This window comes from Indicator indicator, chromosome 19 (assembly GCF_027791375.1).
Source record: "Indicator indicator isolate 239-I01 chromosome 19, UM_Iind_1.1, whole genome shotgun sequence".
Classification (NCBI taxonomy): domain Eukaryota; kingdom Metazoa; phylum Chordata; class Aves; order Piciformes; family Indicatoridae; genus Indicator; species Indicator indicator.
In genome coordinates, this window is record NC_072028.1 from 5,716,580 (window position 1) to 5,735,181 (window position 18,602).

Below are 18,602 nucleotides of genomic sequence, written 5' to 3' on the forward strand. Positions count from 1 at the left end.
ATTATGTCCAACTAATAAAAACAGTAACAGATTGAGAGAGGGGGTAAGAGGTTGTGGACTTGAGCAAGTTCAGAGAGGTTTAAAATAATCAAGGGCATTGTGAGGTACATATCAGGATCAATTACTCTAATACATTTTTGGTTGAGGTTTTGTTTGTTTTGGTTTTTTTTTCTTTTTGCATCATTTTCGTGCAGGTGAATTCTTTTTTGCCATTTGCAGTGACTTTGTAACCAGCCTAAAGTTACCAAAAGTTGTTGCCATTTACACAGTGACTGTGTTTGGTACCACAAAGTAATTACTGCTTAGCAGCTGATTCTGTCCTATTTTAACTCTAAAAAACCCAGACCAAACAGGAATCCCCTCAAGTTTAATTGCTGGAGTTCTTTGCCATTTTACCTCGAAACTGTCAGAGAATTAGAGCAACCATCTGGGAAATGTAATGCAACAAACCAGTATGATGTCTAGATTGCAGAGCTGCCAGGTACAAGCCTACAACCCAAGGTTTGCTGTAACAGGATGCTGTCAGTGCTGGTGGTATTTATAACTGTACTGACATCTCCTGGAGCAGCTGTGTGGGGAATTGGAAATCAGAAACAGCCACTCCAGAGTGCCTGATTTTGCAGCTAGGAAGGGTGACAAAAAGACTCCAAATTAGAAATACTGGAGAGCAAACAAATCCACAATACAGCAAAACTGCCTGGCCTCTGTCAGGTACCTATTTGCACACTAGCCTTCTGTGTCCTTACAGTTAAGGCCAAAAATGTATCAAGTTGGGCTTGAAGTTTTACTTGCCTGTGTTTGGAATAGTTTAGACTGCTCACATCAAGCAACCTGAATTCAGCTCTAAGACCTTGCTATAAGGTATTTCATGTCTCTGCAAACCAGGCCTGAGTTTGTGTCTCCATAAATTTACAAAGAGCTTTTTTAAGATGATTCCAAAAATCCTCCCCTGTTCAATCAGACTGAGTTCCTACACTTCATTGTCAAACTGGAAAGGGATTGTGACAGAGTTATATTAAAGGCTAAAAAGCCCTTAATCCAGTATTCCAGATTCATGCAAGATCTTTTTCCCCCCTCATTTATCCATTTTGTGTGTTAAGCTGGTGCAAAGATGGATTGGTTTCTTTTGGATGCTAAAGCCTGTCAGTCAAGAAGGCCTCAGAGACACAGCACCCTTAAGATTTCTTTGGTGTGTTTCACCCAGACCTCATCTGTCTCATGCACCATTTCATGATAAGCAACTACGGTACAGGAAGAGCTTGTTTGAGTCTGAGACCCTTTTCACATTTGACAAAAGGCAGAGTGACTTCATCCACCCAGGGATTTCAAAAGCAGGAAGACTGACTTCCGGCAGACACGTGGCTTTGTTGCTCAGGAAGGAGTTGCTGGTTACACAAAGGCATCTTTTGTTTCTCCTCCTTTCAGATGAGCAGAGCATCCTGCCATGTAAAAAAGAAGAACTGCGGTGTGGTGACGGACTCTGCCTCTTAAACTGGCTGCGCTGTCGCAACAAGAAGGACTGTGGCAGAGACTACATGTCCATCAAACTAACATGCTCAAGTGAGTCACCCTGCACCTTCCTACATCACCACCTAGGAATGCAAAAACCATTTGCTCACCGAGTCAGTGTTTGTAGCAATGTTCTAGACATGAGATTTGATCTGGTTTTGCTGTGGTGAGGATATGGCTGTTTAGGGATTTATTTATTCATCTGTCTAAATCATTTACACTGATGATTTCAAGTAGAATAGCAGACATATCAGCAGTGGTAGGACTGGAAGGCTTGGTCAAGCTCAAAATGCATTAAGCTAATGTATTGTGAAGGCTGCAGCTCTGAAATGACAGTTGAGGGGGGAGAAGATTAAAAAAAAAAAAAAAAAAAAAAAAAAAAAACAGCCTACAAAAGGCAGTCACCATTGCCAGAAACAGTTAGACACTGGCAGCTCTGCAGGGCCGTGACTGCTGGCTGGGCACTCTGCAATTGGAAATGGTAATGTGAATAGACAAACTGCCAGCTGATTAAAACAATGCTTGGGCAGGGGAGAGGGAGGAATTCCATCCAGTCAGAGATACCCAGTGTGCTTACTGCTTCTGTAAGCAGCGCAGGTAGCTTTAGCCAGTTGGTTTAGAACCAGACTTAATTGCAACAAGTTGAAAGATTATAGAATCATTAAGGTTGGAAAAGACCTCTAACCATCAAGTCCAACCTTCTACCCAACACCTCCATGACCACAAGACCATGAGGACCTCCAGGGATGGTGACTCCACCACCTCCCTGGGCAGTCTGTTCCAATGCCTGACCACTCTTGCAGGGAAGAAATTATTCCTAATATCCAACTCTAAACCTGCCCTGGTGCTGTCTTGAGGCTATTACCTCTTGTCCTGCCCAATCCTAGCCTCACTCCGACCTCCTTTCAAGGAGCTGAAGAGAGCAATGAGGTCTCCTCTCAGTCTCCTCTTCTTCAGGCTAAACAACCCCAGCTCACTCAGTCTCTCCTAAGACATGCTCTCCAAACCCCTCCCCAGCTCCATTGCCCTGATGAGCTAGAGGATTTCTGAGGAACAAAAGCGTGTTGTCCTCTCAGCAGTTGCTGTTCACTAACAAACTTGGTGGTATAACCACTGCATCTTTTGCTGTTCCTACTTTTTGCTCATTTTGTTTAGTGATTACAGGTTTGTTTAGTGATACAGATACAGAGTTTTAACTCTGAAACCTTCCTTTTCAAATACCATTTTGTAACTAGCAGCATCTAAGAGGGCAAATTACTTTTAGCCCTCCATTCTGCAGGGCACACATAGGAAAGGTCACATACTGCTGTCACTAAAGGCCTGCCAGAAATACTTGCAGCCTTGGGGTTTTTAGCAAACACAACTCCAGACACAGAAGAAGGTAGACAACTTTCCAGAAAGACCAGAAGTTACAAAGAGGAGAGCAGGTTTACACCCACTGGCAATGCACATCAGATGAAAGCAAACCAACAAATGAGTGTCAGGAGTGAGCCTAGGACAGTCCATCCTCTACTGGGCACTCAGATGTATTGAGGCAAGGCAGAACTAATCCCAAACAAAGCCCTCTGAAACATGCATAGAGTAGACAGCAGGCCTCAACACTGTTCAGTCTACAGGTCCCTGATTGTCACAACCTGCTACCTGCCTTCACACTGGAGTTTGAGCACTCACGCAACACAGGCACTCTGCAGAATTGATCTGAGCCCATTGAGCAGAGCAGGATTCAGGTCAGATCCATGGAGCATGAAAAATTCCAAGTTTATGGTTGACATTCCTGAAGGGCTACAGTTAACAGGCACAGGAGGACACACAAGACCTGAATTTGGGCAAGACCTTAAACTCTTGTGCTCTTAACCCCTAATTTCATCAGCAGAGATTAGAGGTAGGGTGGGGCCACAGAAGATTTAAAGGGAACTCATCAGACTTTGTGCTCCTCCATCTTGCCTGGATCACATGATAACCTTTCAACAATTTAACATTGCACATAAATATGCACTCTTCTCTGCCCTTCTAGAAAGGTGTGCATCAAGTAAATAGTGAGTAGCAACAAACTCTTTTCAGTACATGCAAATACCTCCTTTTTTCCTTTAAATGAAATGCTGTGAAGTCAGTGCTAACAAAAAAAAAAATACAGAAGCTGACAAAAATCAAACAGTCACAGGTTTGCTCTCAACACATTAGTCAAGAGCTCAAAACTACAAACCAGATCATTTGCAACAGTTACAGAAGAGCACACAAATCAGAAAGTGCCTGGAGGAAAGTGTCATTATTTTACAATGGAAAGACTGATTTACTGTTATGAACCTGAGAGCAGAGTGTCATCAGTGAGGAACCAGCAGCTGTCACTTCAGATACACTTCAGACACAGAAATGTTTCAGACAAGTGCCAAAGCACCTCTGTCAGCACTAGAGTTCTTCAGAATGCATCACAGAAGCATGGTGGTTCTTCACTTCAGCCTGGACTAGATAATTCTAGAACCCTAGAGTGCCTTAGGCTGGAAGCTACCTTAGAGTCGATCATGTGCTCTGACCTCCTTGCCATGGGCAGGGACACCTCTCAACAGGAGACTGCTCAAGGCCTCATCAAGCCTGGCCTTGGACACGCCCAGGGAGGAGGCATCCAAAACCTCCCTGGGCAGCCTGTTCCAGTCTCACCACCCTCATACTGAAGAGCTTCTTCCTAAGCTCCAGTCTAACCCTGCTCTCCCTCAGCTTCAAACCATTCCCCCTTGTCCTGTCTCTAGACACCCTGATGAAAAGTCCCTCTGCAGCCTTCCTGTAGGATCCCTTCAGGTATTGGAAGGCAGCTCTAAGGTGCCCCCAGAGTCTTCTCCTTGTGATGTTTTTTAGTTGGGACTGGACTAGATCCTCTCTGATGGTACCTAGGTTTAAACTAGCAGCTCTGGTGTGAGTATTCAGGCCTTTAAACACACAGCTTCAGGTTACAGAATCCAAAAGCATGAAAGGTTGTGCAGCATGCAGGTTTAAAAACAAAATGCTTCTCCATAGGACAGCCATTCAAAGTTGATCTGTCCAACAGTTCTCTTTTTTGGTCAGAGAAAGCCTTTTTTTCTTTACACAGAGCAATGAACAGCCACATTCCTCAGCTCCCTCCGGAGGGACATTCACCCCAGAGGATTTGTGATTCGTCCCTGGCTAGGGGGAATGGGTGAGATCTGCTTCTTCAAACGCAGGCAGTTCATCAGCCAAGGAAGCAGACTAATGACAGAGTAAAGGGAAATGACTTCCAAATCACCTCCTGCCCACTGTGTCATTAACACCTAACCTCATATTCTGGATTCATGTACTCAGGCTTTCAGAGGGAATAAAATTAGAACCTTTTGTTCTAGCATTTATCAACTCAGATATAATACTGTCTGTAATGGAGGCTCCCTGTACCAGGAGCTGCTTCTTAGATGCATACAAAGATTTTAGGTATCTTTTAGTATCTCAGGTTACCTGTGGGTTTGGTGTTTTTAAAGCTGTACTACCTCGTGTTGAAGCCTAAAATACACACATTGTCATAGCAAGAGAAGAATCTGCCTCACTGAAGCCAAAGATGATCATAACCTGTGCAATCACTGCTCCCTCTTTCCAAGGCTTGCATGATTGGAGCCTTTAGAACCAAAGACATTGAATGTCTTTATGTCTTCACAGAATGCCAGGTTGGAAGGGACCCCTAGGACCACCTGCTCTAACCTTTCCAGGTGATAGTGGAGTTGAAACAAGCTGGCCCAGCACCCTATCAAGCTGTCTTCAATCTGCCCAATGTAGGGGACTCTACTGCTTCCCATGTGTGGGAGATGATTCCAGTGTCTGACTGTTCTCATGGAGAAACATTTTTTCCTGGGGTCCAATGGGAATCTCCCAAGCAGTAACTTGACCCCTTCACCACCTGTCTTTGCCATGGGACTCCTTGTCAAAAAGGAGTATCCGTCTTCTTGACATTCTTCTTTTCATTATTAATTAAGCACTGCACAAAAAATAACTCTAAGACTTTACTTAAGGATCATATTAAGAGGAATCAGGTTTATGTTTGTTCTAAAAGCTGCATCTACACAGACAATCCTGCAGGTTCACTTTCCAGTAAGAACAGAGGCCATTTGGATTAATAATCTCCATCACTCTCTATGCAGCTTTATATAAAATCCTGTAGGTAATCCTGCCAAAGGAAACTTCTCTCTAGATAATCCTGCCTGGAGTCCACCAGGATGACTGACATAATCTTGTCATGAGACTGTGGAAAATAATTGAATAGTGTCCAGACTTTGATTTTGGACTTTTCTTGTCAGAAAAGCAGATTTCACAGGAAGGACAGTACTGTTATTTAAACAACCATTACACAAACATAGCAACTCTTGAGAGTGACCACAGTCATTGAAATTATTACATTTTAGCCCACTGAATGTATTCTTTTGTTTCCATTTATTCCAGTTTAAGTCCATTAGATCTCCTTTTAAAGTTACTCCAACAGAAGAAAGAGAATTTGTCATTTCACAATCTCTTTGCACATTTGTATCCAGGCTTCTCCCAGGCCATTGAATCATGGAATCTTAGAATAGTTTGGGTTGGAAGGGACCTTAAATATCATCTAGTCCCAAACCCCCTACCAAGGGCAGGGACACCTTCCACTAGCCCAGGTTGCTCAAGGCCTCTTCCAACCTGGTCTTGAACACCTCCAGGGAGGGGGCATTCACAACCTGCCTGGGCAACCTGTTCCAGTGTCTCACCACCCTCACTTTCAAGAATTCCTTCCTAATATCCAGTCTAAATCACTAGTTCTGTGAATTACAGTTGTTTATGAGAGTGTCCAGTGGTGTGAGGTGGGGGTCAATCTCTTCTCCCTGGTATCAGGTGATAGGAGGACAGGAAATGGCCTGAAATTGTGCCAGCAGAGGGTTAGGTTGGAGATCAGGAACAATTCTTTTGCTGCAAGAGTGGTCAGGCATTGGAACAGGCTGCCCAGGGAGGTGGTGGAGTCACCATTCCTGGAGATGTTCAAGAAAAGTATGGACATGGAATTCTGTGACATGGTTTGATGGCAATGGTGACGTTGGGTTGAAGTTGGGCTTCGTGATCTTAGAAGTCTTTTCCAGCCAAAACAATTCTGTGATTCCATAAAAAGCTGTGGTGTCTTGGCTCAGGGAATGATGCTCTGCCAGCTGAGGGACAGCAATGGTTAAGGCTGATGCTGCTGTCTGTGTGCCTCTGCCAGCCAAGCCATCAGTCTGAGAACAAAACCAGACATTGTGGGGATTCTCTCAGGAAAGAGAAATGTCAGAACTGACACAATGTTTGCAATAATGAGCTGTGTTGGCAAAATTCTTGTAGATGTCACCAAAATGTAAATCAACTCCACTGACTCAGGGAAGCAATCTCCAGAAGAAAGAGACACAGAACTTATTTGCATTTAGCAGAGGATTACAAATAGCATTGTTCCCTCCTCCTCTCAGATGAAAACTGTTGGCTCAGTGTCAGTAGTGCAGAGATGCATTTCTCTTTCCTGAAACCAGTTTAATACCAAGAGAATAAAGTGTGGATCCCTCTGCTTTTCAGCCAGCTCCTTTTCACACATGCTTTGCTGCAGAAATCTGATTCTCCACAATGGGAGTAGGCTATGTGATATAATAGAGCAAGAGCATACAGAAGGGCATAATTGGTACAGAAACAAAGAGGTCAGGCTATGAAAAGACTTAAGTAAGATACAGTGAAGTCAGTCCACAAGCTTTTGTTGGGATCCAAATGCTTTCTTGCCCTAAGTACTACACTGGAGGAAGCAGTCAACATGGACTTCACAAAGTACTCATTCTGGAAATACTCCCTGGAACATGAGTTAACAAGAAGGACAGCAAGTTTACCTGATGATAAAAACGCACCAATGAGAGAGAGAGAGAGAGAGTGCAACATCTTAATCTTTGTTGTCTGGAGAAAGGAAACATCACCAGGATTATACAAATATGCAACAAATATAGCATGGGCTATTTTTTTAAGAGCATAATGAGGATTGCTCTTTTCCAACCAAAGCAATTCCATGATTCTACAAGTCTGTGACTCCAGGATTAAAAATATCTCTGTGAAGATTACATTTCCCAAGGAATATAATGCAAAAGATGACAAATCTAACAGCCAAAGTGCCAAAAAGAATAAGTAGCACAGTAATCTGCACTGCAGAAGAGAAGAAAGCATCAATTAAGACACCACCAAACCATGTTTACATAGCAAGTCTCTCTTTCCCTGGTTTTCTAACTTCACATAATCCATATAATATTCATTAGAAGTGATTTCTCATCATAGGAAAATAGTGTGCTGGTAATTTATCCCTCTGCCACAGGTCATGGGAAGTGCAGACTTAGAATGTGACTTAACACATCATAAGACATGATCATCGTGCATGTACCTTAAACCTGCCCACATAAAACTGGTGTGAATGCAGCCTTGAGAAAGGCAGGAAGCCCCCAGGACATCTCACTGATACCCTGCTCATTTGGAATCCTACCTTGGGGAAGGGTCTGCTTGCTGCTTTGTAATTTCATGTTTAGGAATAACTGGGAGGTGAGCAGGTAATTGAGCCAGAGCACACGACAATGTCCAATCAAAATGATTCCTCTTCTAATGGTTCATGAACTTGTGGTGACGAAGACTTACTGGGACAGAGGAGTAGCAGTACAGAAGACACCTACCTCGTAATCAGGGAGCAAGAGAAAAGAAATCTTGTGCTAAATTAATGAGAGGAAATAGGACCATCATTCAGAGAGTCAGTAATCATCCTGACAGATCTGGTAAATGAATGCAGTAGATGTTGTTCAGGACTTCCTCTCTCCCAAGGAATACCACTGCCTGTCAACTGGGAGGAACTTACTTTTCCCAGCCTGTCAGTGGTGCAAGTCTCCTCTCCTCTTCAAACCTGCCAGCTCTGCCAGCCAAAGATAAATAGGAGAGAAGACAGAATACATAATGTGTAGCAAGCAGCCCCTAGACACAGCACATGCAAGGGATGGTGTCTGGCTGCATGGCAAGCCCTGCACGCAGATTTACCCAACAGGTCTCCTAGAGTAAGCAACAGGGATTTCAAAGAGAGGAATTCCCCCACCCCAAGAGTTTCACGTAGTAACCTTTGAGTAATTTAATTTCTGTAGATCTTTCAGTGTCCTTGAATTTTGGTGGCTCCTTACAGGAAAGGAATTAGTTGACTGAAACTGTCCCAAGGATCAATACCTCTTTGCAGCTATTGACATTCCTGCAGCCGAAAGAAGTCTTAGTCCTATTCAGACAAAATCACTTCTTAATGGTGTGAGGAAACCCCTTGATTTATGCAGGCAGAAGCTGCTGGAGCTTTTACAGATACAAATGATAATGTAAGTCACACTACAGGCTTTGTGTACTCTGAGAGCAACATCATCATTCTTATGGCAGTGCAGAACAACACTGCAAACCCATTTTAATTATTTTAAGAACTCAAGTCACCTTGAAGGAAAGGCTAAGATATACCACATGAGGTCACCTCTTCAAGAAAGAGCATTTAACAGGTTTCTACCTTAGCAGCTTGTTCCGACAAACACCTATATCAGTATTTCAGTTGTCACTATTTTCTAAGTAGTTTCTGTTAACCATTCTTCTACAAACCTACTCTCCCTCAGCTTCAAACCATGTGTCTCTAGACAACCTCCATGAAAAGTCCCTCTGCAGCCGTCCTGTAGGATCCTTTCAGGTATTGGAAGGCAACTCTAAGTTCTCCCTGATGAACCACCCCAGCTTCCTCAGCCTGTCCTCATAGCAGATGTGCTCCAGCCCCTGGATCATCTTTGTGGTCCTCTCCTGGACTCACTCCAACAGCTCTGTGTCTTTTTTGTGATGGGGATACCATCAGACTTTGTGAGGAGAGAAAAAAAGTTATTGCTTTTGCCCCGGTCAAGTCACAACCAACCTAAGCTGGATCCAAGTTTAAGAAGGCAACTTTACTTTAATGGGTGAAATAGGATTCTCATCATAGTTATTTCCAAGCCCTAACACAGAGTGCCTGAAGAAAGTAATAGGTTTGGGTCCTGCTTATGAAATTGTATTAGTTCAAAGTTGTTTGTATATGAGAAAATAAGGGAAGAAATACATTGTCCATCACTAAGTGGGCTGTTACACTTCCAGAGTGATTGGTTTCACTGCAGTGGTATTTATCATGTTGATGAAACAGAGCATGGATCCGAAAATGGGAAGATTTTTTCCTGTTAATTTGAAGCAGCACCTATACATGCTGCTGTGGCATCAACATAATACCCTAAAGCCACAGCATCTGAAAAGATTTATTTGCTGAGCCCTCATGCAGCCGCCTTTGCTTTGCTGCTGACATTCTCAATTTGCAGGCTGCTGCTGATCCAATCTTACTCATTCTGGCTCTATAATAAGGATGTCAATGCAAGAAGAGAAAAGTCATTATCTGATAGCCAGCAGACATGATAAAAAGGCAGTTAGCTATCTCAGAGGAAAGGCCACCCTTTCTGCCTTGGATAAGCTTCTCAAGGTCATGGGCAGCTTTTGTACCTGTAAGTACGCTCCACATTCACTTCAAGCTGAGAGCATCAGATAGAGCTGAAATGTCCCCAACACACAGTCTCACGTCCAAGTGAGGGTTTGATTTTGTATTTTTTTAATGATGATTGGAACATGTAAGTGCAGTGATCAAAGGGGCAATTACAGAAACGATTGCAGCTTCCCTAGAGCTGATGTGTCCTCAGAAGAAAAGATAATTAAAATATCCACAACTATTTCAGTACCCAGAAAAGTGATTCTTGTTTACATGCAGTGCTCTCTTCTGTTTCATCTGGGGCACAAGCAAGTAAAAGCCAGAGAAGGAGAGAGAAACCACTCCTAACAAAGGGCTTTGGTCTTGGATGAACCCCATGACACATCTCCACACCAGAATAATTCACTCTGACTGTATATGACTCAGCTGAAACTCCAACATTACTTGAAAGGTATAAGGAACCTCCTTTCAAAGACAGGTTAGTGAGAAGGGGAAAGCACAATGTATGCCACAAAAATCTGAGTTGTACTACACCTCCTTCTGCACGCTGCAGGGGGGTTGGTCTAGATGACCTTTGGATGTTCCTTCCAACCCAAACTATTCTACAGTTCTAGAATTCTACGTTAATTGTTTCAGTTGGAAGAGACCTTCAAGACCATCAAGTCCAACCATCAACCTAACCACCATGGCCATGAAACCATGTCCTGAACTGCCACCTCAGTTACTTGGAGTTACTTTACAAGTTGGTCTGTTGAGGTGCAGGAGCACTAGGTAAGATAACGTCACGTGATACTGAAAGGGTTTTGCAGATTGATCATTTATTGTCCAACGCAGAACAGGTAGGAGGCAACTCTCCACTAGCACTGTCATGGTAAACTAAGAGTTCAACTCAGCCACACGTGCCCCTTGCATTGTATCCATGACTGCAACAACCAGCATGTTCCATTTATGCCATACCTGCTTACACAACTCCCTTCTGGAGAAAAACAGTGCTTTGTGCACCCAGTATAGCTAATCCTCTAAGCATGACTTATAAAAGACTTCTGTTTATGCAGGTATTGTTCACAGTTTTCAGTTTCATGGCAAAAAATATAACTCACTTAAAAAAAAAAAAAAAAGAAAAAACCCACAACAACAAACAAGCAGATCCTGCTATTGCTGTTCTGATTGTGAAATTTATATAAAGTTCTAGATAGTTCTATTTTGAAAGAAACCAACATAGCATTTTTATATCCAGGTTGCTCAAGGCCTCATCCAGCCTGGCCTTGAATGCCTCCAGGGAAGGGGTATCCACAACCTCCTTGAGCAACATGTTCCAAGGAGACAAGACAGCCCTGAGAACTTGCTAGATAAATGGGCTGTCTTGAAATAAAAATTAAAAAAAACCCAAAAATCTGAAGTACAAAGAGTGTAAGATAATCTATAAAGCAAAACAGGACCAAGTATGAGTACTTACACAGGGCTGGCACCACAGGATTCTTCAAAAGAGAAAGCTCCCACCCCAGGCTCATGTTCTCTTCATGGTAACAAGCAACTTGAGTCTTCCCTTTTTGCAAGCCAGCCAAAATTAGCAAAATATTATCCACCTGTGCTTTTAGTTCAGGTGTCAGTTCTCTGCAATTGTGATTTCAACTAACTGGCACTGCTGGGATGTTTTGAATCTTTCAAAGACAAAATCTGAAAAAAAAACACCAAAAAAACCCCCATGAAGACATATGGCAAGCAGTAGGAGAATATACCTGGTGGATACATTACCAACAGAGAGTTAAAAAACCCAATTGTACAAATGAGAAACATGATTAGAACTTGGTTTATCTGGAGGAAGTTTAGCTCTAGTGCAAGGGCAATGAGATCAGCAGAATCTACCCCTCCACCATATCCCAAAAGCTCTTTGTACTAAGGGCATTAGGCTTTCCATACCTTTTTAATTTAATGATACAGAGTCAGTATAATTTTCAGAAAATGAAGTTTTCTGGTATAAAATGCTTTGTAACAGCTCAGCACATTTCTTGGCTGTCTTAATTGCTCATAAAGATTCCCAGCCAACAGCCAAGTGCTCCTAAATAATTAACAAAACCCCTACTACATGCTAATTCCCCAGGTTTTTTGTATTTCTAATCAGTTCTCTCAATGTCAAGTAGTAGCCAATGATAATACACAGTGGCTTGAAGCCGGCATCTTCTTTTTAAGCTTAGTGTGACTTGAAGACAATAAAGTGATATGTCCCAAAGGAAAAGATTGCTGAAAACTCTCTGTTAACATCCCTCCATGTAAAAGCCATAAAATCATAGAATGGTTTGGGTTGGAAGGGTCCTTAAAGATCTTCCGGTTCCAACCCCACCTGCCGTGGGTGGGGACACCTCCCACTAGCCCAGGTTGCTCAAGGCCTCGTCCAACCTGGCCTTGAACACCTCCAAAGAGGGGGCATCCACAATCTCCCTGGGTAACCTGTTGCAGTGTCTCACCACCCTCACTGTACAGAATTTTCCATTTGAACCATTCATTAGCTGCTCGCCAAGAGGACCACCACATTGCCCAAGCTTCTGTCTAATCAAAAGCCATGTCTGATGAAAATGCAGTGCCTCACTAAGAATCCTGGATGAGTCCCTTCCTCGATTCTGCTCCATATCAGCTTTTTGGCTACTGGCTCATCCCACAAGCACAAGCATGCCCTATTCTATGAGAGCTGTCTCCTCTATTTCCCTCCAGCCCAAAACCTTCTCTGCAAAGCCTTGGAATGTTTTCAACCCCAGTTAACAATGTACACTTGCTCTGTTCTGCTTGGAGCCCACATTTTTGAGTTTTCACATTCCTCTTGGTGCACCAAAGTTCTTTCAGCATCAATTTGTGATACAAATAATCTTTCCAGGAATAAGCAAATAAAATTACACAACATCCTTTACTGACTCCAGCAGGGCCTTCCCCAATATCTGAGAAATGATTGCTGAGTGACTCCGCCCCAGAGTCAGTTCCTAGCAGCTCCAGAAACAGGTCTAATAAATAAGTTTCATGTAAATGTTGAGGTTGGAAGAGAACTTTGAGATCATCAAGTCCAGCCACTTGCCTAGAGCTCACAATGCCACCACTGCTACTAAACCACATCCCTCAGCATTACGTCCACATCCCTGGGCAGCCTGTTGCAGAGCCTGAGGACCCTTTCTGTGAAGAAATTTGTCCATATAGGCATGAATTCAAACAGTGGATCTGCCTGAGGCTGCCCCTTAGGGCCCTGAAGCCCTCGATTTGGCATCTGTGTAACCGCGCTTTGTCTCGTTTCACAACTGACACAGTCTCTCTTTCTCTGCTGTACAGAAGTTCACTTGAACCAGAGCAACGCAGCCAGTGAATTCCCCAGCTATGGTGAAAATGGAAACGATACCAGTTTACTTGTTTCACCTCTCCTGGTGGCTGGAGTAGTGATTGGACTTGTGCTATTTCTGTCCTGCATTACAATCATCGTCGGCAGCCTGCGAAAGGACAGCCGGTTAAGACACCCACATCCCAGGAGAGATGCTGTTTATGGTAAGCCAGCTACTTAGAGCAAGAGAATGCTTAACTTGGTTATTATCTGGTGCTATGGGCAATAAAAAGCATCTGCCTGCTGTGCAAGGGATAAAAAAGTAACATAAAACCCAGAATAAGCAGGTCAGGGGCAGATTTGCTGTTGAATAGCATCATTGTGCTGGCTCTGAATTCACATGGTACAAACTCCGTGGGTAGTGGTTAATGCAAGCAAGGCCAATGCCAACAGCATTTCATAAACAGCTTATTTCCCCTTGATAGGGTGTAGGAGTTCTTCTCCATCACCAGACTCTACATAATTTATCTTCATATCCCACTGGAGCCTTGCTATAGCATAGAATATAACTTTGGTGTGTTGGAAAGCCTGGAGGGTTGCCACTTTGGCAGGGGGCACCAACCTACAAGAAGGGCTGGGCAATTACTTCTGTTTGGACCACAGAAGTGAATGACTGGATATAAACACAACTACAGTGCAGCAAAACATCATTTCAGCTGTCATCATCCTCAATGATGCCACCGAGGACATCAGTGTCATCACTACATCAATGTGGCCTACAAGAAAGCTAGCGAGGGACACCTTACAAGGGCTTGTAGTGACAGAACAAGGGGGAATGGATGTAAGATGGAAGAGGGGAGGAGATTTTGACTGGAGATTAGGAAGAAATTCTTGAAAGAGGGTGGTGAGATATTGGAACAAACAGGTTGCCAAGGGAGGGTGAAGATGCCCCCTCCCTGGGCAGGTTGGAAGAGGCCTTGAACAGCCAAGTCTAGTTGAGAGGTGTCCCTGCCCATGGTGGGGAGGTTGGAGTAGATGAGCTCTGAGGTCCCTTCCAACCTGAGCCATTCTAGGATTCTATGATCTACAGATGATGCTAACTTGCTCTTAGTGGAATAGAAAGCTCCTGTGAACCCTGCTTGTTCCAGAAGATCAGGAATTCTTCTGCCTCAGATTCATTTGATTTATGATTTATGGAAGTGGGGTTGGACTGGATGACCTTTGGAAGTCCCTTCCAACCCCCAGACCATTCTATGATTACAATGAAACAGTGATAATGTCTCAAAGAATCCACCAGGGAGGATAAACCCAGCAAGTATTAATTATGTGTTTTCCAGCTCCAGATGGCTTCTCCTATGGTGGCTCCTTTGGAGAGCTGAGATCCACCTGCATGGAAGAGTTTCCCCCAGCTTTTGATTTTGGTTCCTATCTGGATACACTTTCTCAGGTCAACGTCATGTATCCTGATTCACCTCCATGGTAAGCATTTCTCTAAGGTTCAGAGTGTTCTAGTCCTGCACTTGCAAGGAAATAAATGTTAGACCTATACCTGCTACAAAAATACAGGTCACACAAACTCAAAATATAGACAGAATTTGTTTAGTTCAAGTCTAAATTCATGCTTTCATTAGCAGAATATTTGACTAAATAAAGGCATGGGTACAGGCAATTCTTGTTTACTAATATTCACATTAAAATGTATGATTTTGATGGCGTGCTCATGAAACACAAGTAAAATTACTTATAAACATCTTTCTTTGAAAGATATTATTTTACCAGTCAAATTTTCACTTCCAGGAGAAACTAGATACTTTTCAAAGAACTTTCATGTGCTACTGTCCTTGAGATCACAGTGAAGAGAAAAAACAAACAGAAAAAAAATCAAAGGGAAACAAAAATTCAAGAAACCTTTAAAGCTTTCTGTGCTTTTCAGCAAGTCTCAGTTCTGAGCTTTCTTAACCCTGGTGTTCTAGCGAACCTGAAGAAGACACCTTCCTGATACACCTCACACCTAGTCATTATAGTGTATTTAGTAAGGGGAGAGATGGATGGAGATTGTTCATCCTGTCTCAGTAATCTGTGAAGGAGGATGATTGCCATTGCAGCTGTTTAACCCAAGCCTGCTCTGGAGGAACATAGTTGCCTAGATTGTTGTGTAGCACCTTTGGAGAAATGGCCTGCAAATGCCAGACAGTTCTCATCACCTGTGGAGGTAACTTAGGTAGAAAACACGCTTTCCAAGGGATCTTGAGAGCAGCTTTATCTTTTAAATGCCATTCTTGCTGATGATAAAACCAAAATGTTCTCCTCTGAATTTAAAAGCATTGTCCTCATGAATATAAAAGATAAAAGGGAAGTAAAAATAGCAACATCTAGGGAGGATGTTCTTTATCATGGGGGTGGTAGAATACTGAAACAGGTTGCCCAGAGATGTGGTTGAGGCCCCATCCCTGGAGACCTTAAAGGTCAGACTTGATGTGGCCCTGACCAACTTGATCTAGTCAGAGATGTCCCTGGCCAGTGTAGAGGGGTTGGACAAGATGACCTTAGAGGGTCCCTTCCAACCAGATGCATTCTATGACTCTATGTTTGTTTAGCAACCTAGCACTAAGATTTCCCTTTCTTACCTTTCCCTTCCCTAAGCCCCACTTTCATCACCCAGACTAGGAACAACCAAAGGTGATGCAAGGGAATGGTGTGAGTAAGTGCAGCAGAACCAAGTATTTGTCTAAGGCAGGTCCTCCATGGTTAAGGGCAGTAGATTTGAGCTCACTACAAGCAATGCAAGATGCCCTGGTGCAGGCCACTTATCATCCAGAAGTAGGGTTTATTAGCTTCGGTTTAGCCTGGTAGTAATGCAATTACAGGAGCAGAATGACTGCCTGCAGTCTACTGGGAAGACACATGGTAAATATCCTGAGTTTCAGGAAGGATCCTGGATCTTAATAGCTCTGCAGTTAGTATGGTTGAGGAAATGGGTTCTTAATTTGTCTGGCTCCACAAAACTGTTTTTCAGGTCAACAGAGTAGGCAGAGGATTTGGTTGGTTTGGGTTTGGGTTTGGGTTTTTTGCAGAAACCATTCCCTCCTTCAGAACTGGATTTTAAAGGGTCTTGAAACAGTTAAACAAGGCAGCCACAAACAAAAGCAGGTCCAACATTTAAGATCATGATGTTAGGACTCCTCCTCACTTTTGCCTGTAGCCAGCAAGCCAGGAAAGCAGGACCTGCCTTCAGACCACTAGATCTTGGCTGGTTCTGCTCAGCCCTGCTTGTGGCCACAGTGGAATCAATCTCTGCAGAGCCCTTAGGCTCAGGAGGCCTCCCAAGTGATCATCTTCCAAAGGAAGATGGATTCCCCTCCACTGGACAGCTTGAAGACTCAGCTTGGCAGGGTGCTGAGCCAGCACTCCACTATAACTCCACTATCACCTAGAAAGGTTGGACCCTGGGATCCTTGAGGTCCCTTCCAACCTGGCACTCTGTGAAGACATCCTGCTGCCCCTGCCAGCACAGTCCTGCAGCCCAGACAGCCCACCACATGTAACTGCTGACTGAGCACCAGAGACCTGTGAGCCACGAGGACAACACCCAATATGATCCTCTGCTAAACACCATCCAGAGCTCTCTAGAAGTTATTTCCTAGCTGCAGAATGCCAAGACCACTTCCTTTTCCCCAGCCATTTTCTAACCTAGCTACTTATAAGCAGGTGAGAGGAGGAAGGAGTCCTTGCTGTATCACACCTACAGTGACTACTGCAGTGTGCACAGCTCTGTGAGCCAGCACTGTTACTCCTCCTTGCAGAACTGGCTGCAAGGAGCTGGGCTTGTGCCCAGGGAGCTGAGCTCAGCAGTGCTGCCAGGTTACCTTCGTGCAGGAGGATGGGGGCTGAACTTCCGCTGAGAGCTCAGGGATTATTTCCAGGTAGGTAGAGGTGTGCTGTTAAAGTATTCTGCTCTCAAGTGTCTCACAGGGCAGGCTAAGCAAGGGTGGGGGCTGAGGAACAAAACACCATGATGATCCTTTTCTTCTCACTCCACCTGCCCCTGTTGTGCTGTCAATAACATACTGTGGGATTTTTCACAGGAATCTTATGAAAAACTCTTTTCTTTTTCTTTTCAGCTACGATGAATGTGTGGGGCCAGGAGCAACACAAATCTATATCCCCACAGATGATCCCCCCCCATATTCCCTTATGGACCCTTGCCAAAGAAATGAAATCTCTCTAAACATTAGCCTGGAAGAAGCAGCAGCAGCACCTGGGACTACAGGACAGGCTGCAAACCGTGCAGTCAGGCTGCAGGACCTGCAGCAGTCCATTTCGTCCATCTCTCTGTCATCTCTCGCTCCGGAGGCTGCTCCCCGGTACGAGGCCGTGGTGTGTGAACAGAACATCCCCATCCCACTTGTCCCAGTGGAAGTACTGAAAAACTCTCCCACTGCCTACCAGACCCTTCTGAACAGAATCATGTGAATACCTGTGGTTCTTTCCTTCAGTTATTCTGAAGAACTCAGACCAACAAAAAAACCCCAAACAAAACAAAACAAAAAAAAACATTTCCAAGGAAGAATAAAACCTCTGAAAGCTGTAACCTATTTTATATCTTTAAACAGGGATGCAATGAGATTTTGCCTTTTTTTTTTTTACAATGAATTTTGGAAGTTTACCTAAACTTCCCTTTTTGTGCTTCAAATTGTTCCATGACATCATGCAGCATAGAAAGAGGAGCAGTGACAAGCAGCTGACTTTGGTGAAGCATTGTAGAAGAGATTCAAATGAGCCACTCTTGATGTAGATACATGTTAGCCAGACAGGTCTACCTGTTGATTTTAGGATACTTTACATGGTTTAGAGCAGGAGAAAGAAGAGCATTTTGTTGTCCTGGTAGATGTCATTCAGTGTCTTGGCAAGCAAGCATTCTTGAATAACTCTTTGTGTAAATATGTATTTCAGCAGACAGAACAGCACACTGCCTGCCAAACGTGACCATCAGTGCCAGTCATGCAAAGCCTGCTGCAGAGCCTTCCTCAAAAGAAACCAGCAGCAAGTGATGCAGAAATGGCAGTGGATTCTCAAAGACCAATTGGCTTTACCTATAGGAGCTGTGCTGCAGCTGTGTGCAGGCCTGGGAGCTGCATGTCCTTCATGGGCACTTGCTCTGGCCAAGGGAAGGGCAGTTCCTGGAATCCCAGAAGATGCTTCATGGCAGTTCCCATGCAGGAATGCATTTTCTGGCACTAGCAGGGCTCTTTCTTCAGGAAGGATCCTGTAGTCTTACAA

General features: G+C 43.7%; 1 protein-coding gene across 1 annotated transcript in view; it reads left to right on the forward strand.

Moving 5' to 3' along the window:
• The window catches only part of BEAN1 (brain expressed associated with NEDD4 1), a 42,263-nt gene extending 24,468 nt beyond the window's left edge, over positions 1–17,795 (forward strand). The window contains exons 4-7 of the mRNA XM_054389482.1: positions 1,426–1,560; positions 13,337–13,546; positions 14,660–14,801; positions 17,444–17,795. Of these exons, the coding sequence (XP_054245457.1) occupies positions 1,426–1,560; positions 13,337–13,546; positions 14,660–14,801; positions 17,444–17,795 (839 nt within the window). The remainder of the gene's footprint in view (positions 1–1,425; positions 1,561–13,336; positions 13,547–14,659; positions 14,802–17,443) is intronic.
• Positions 17,796–18,602: the final 807 nt, after the last annotated feature.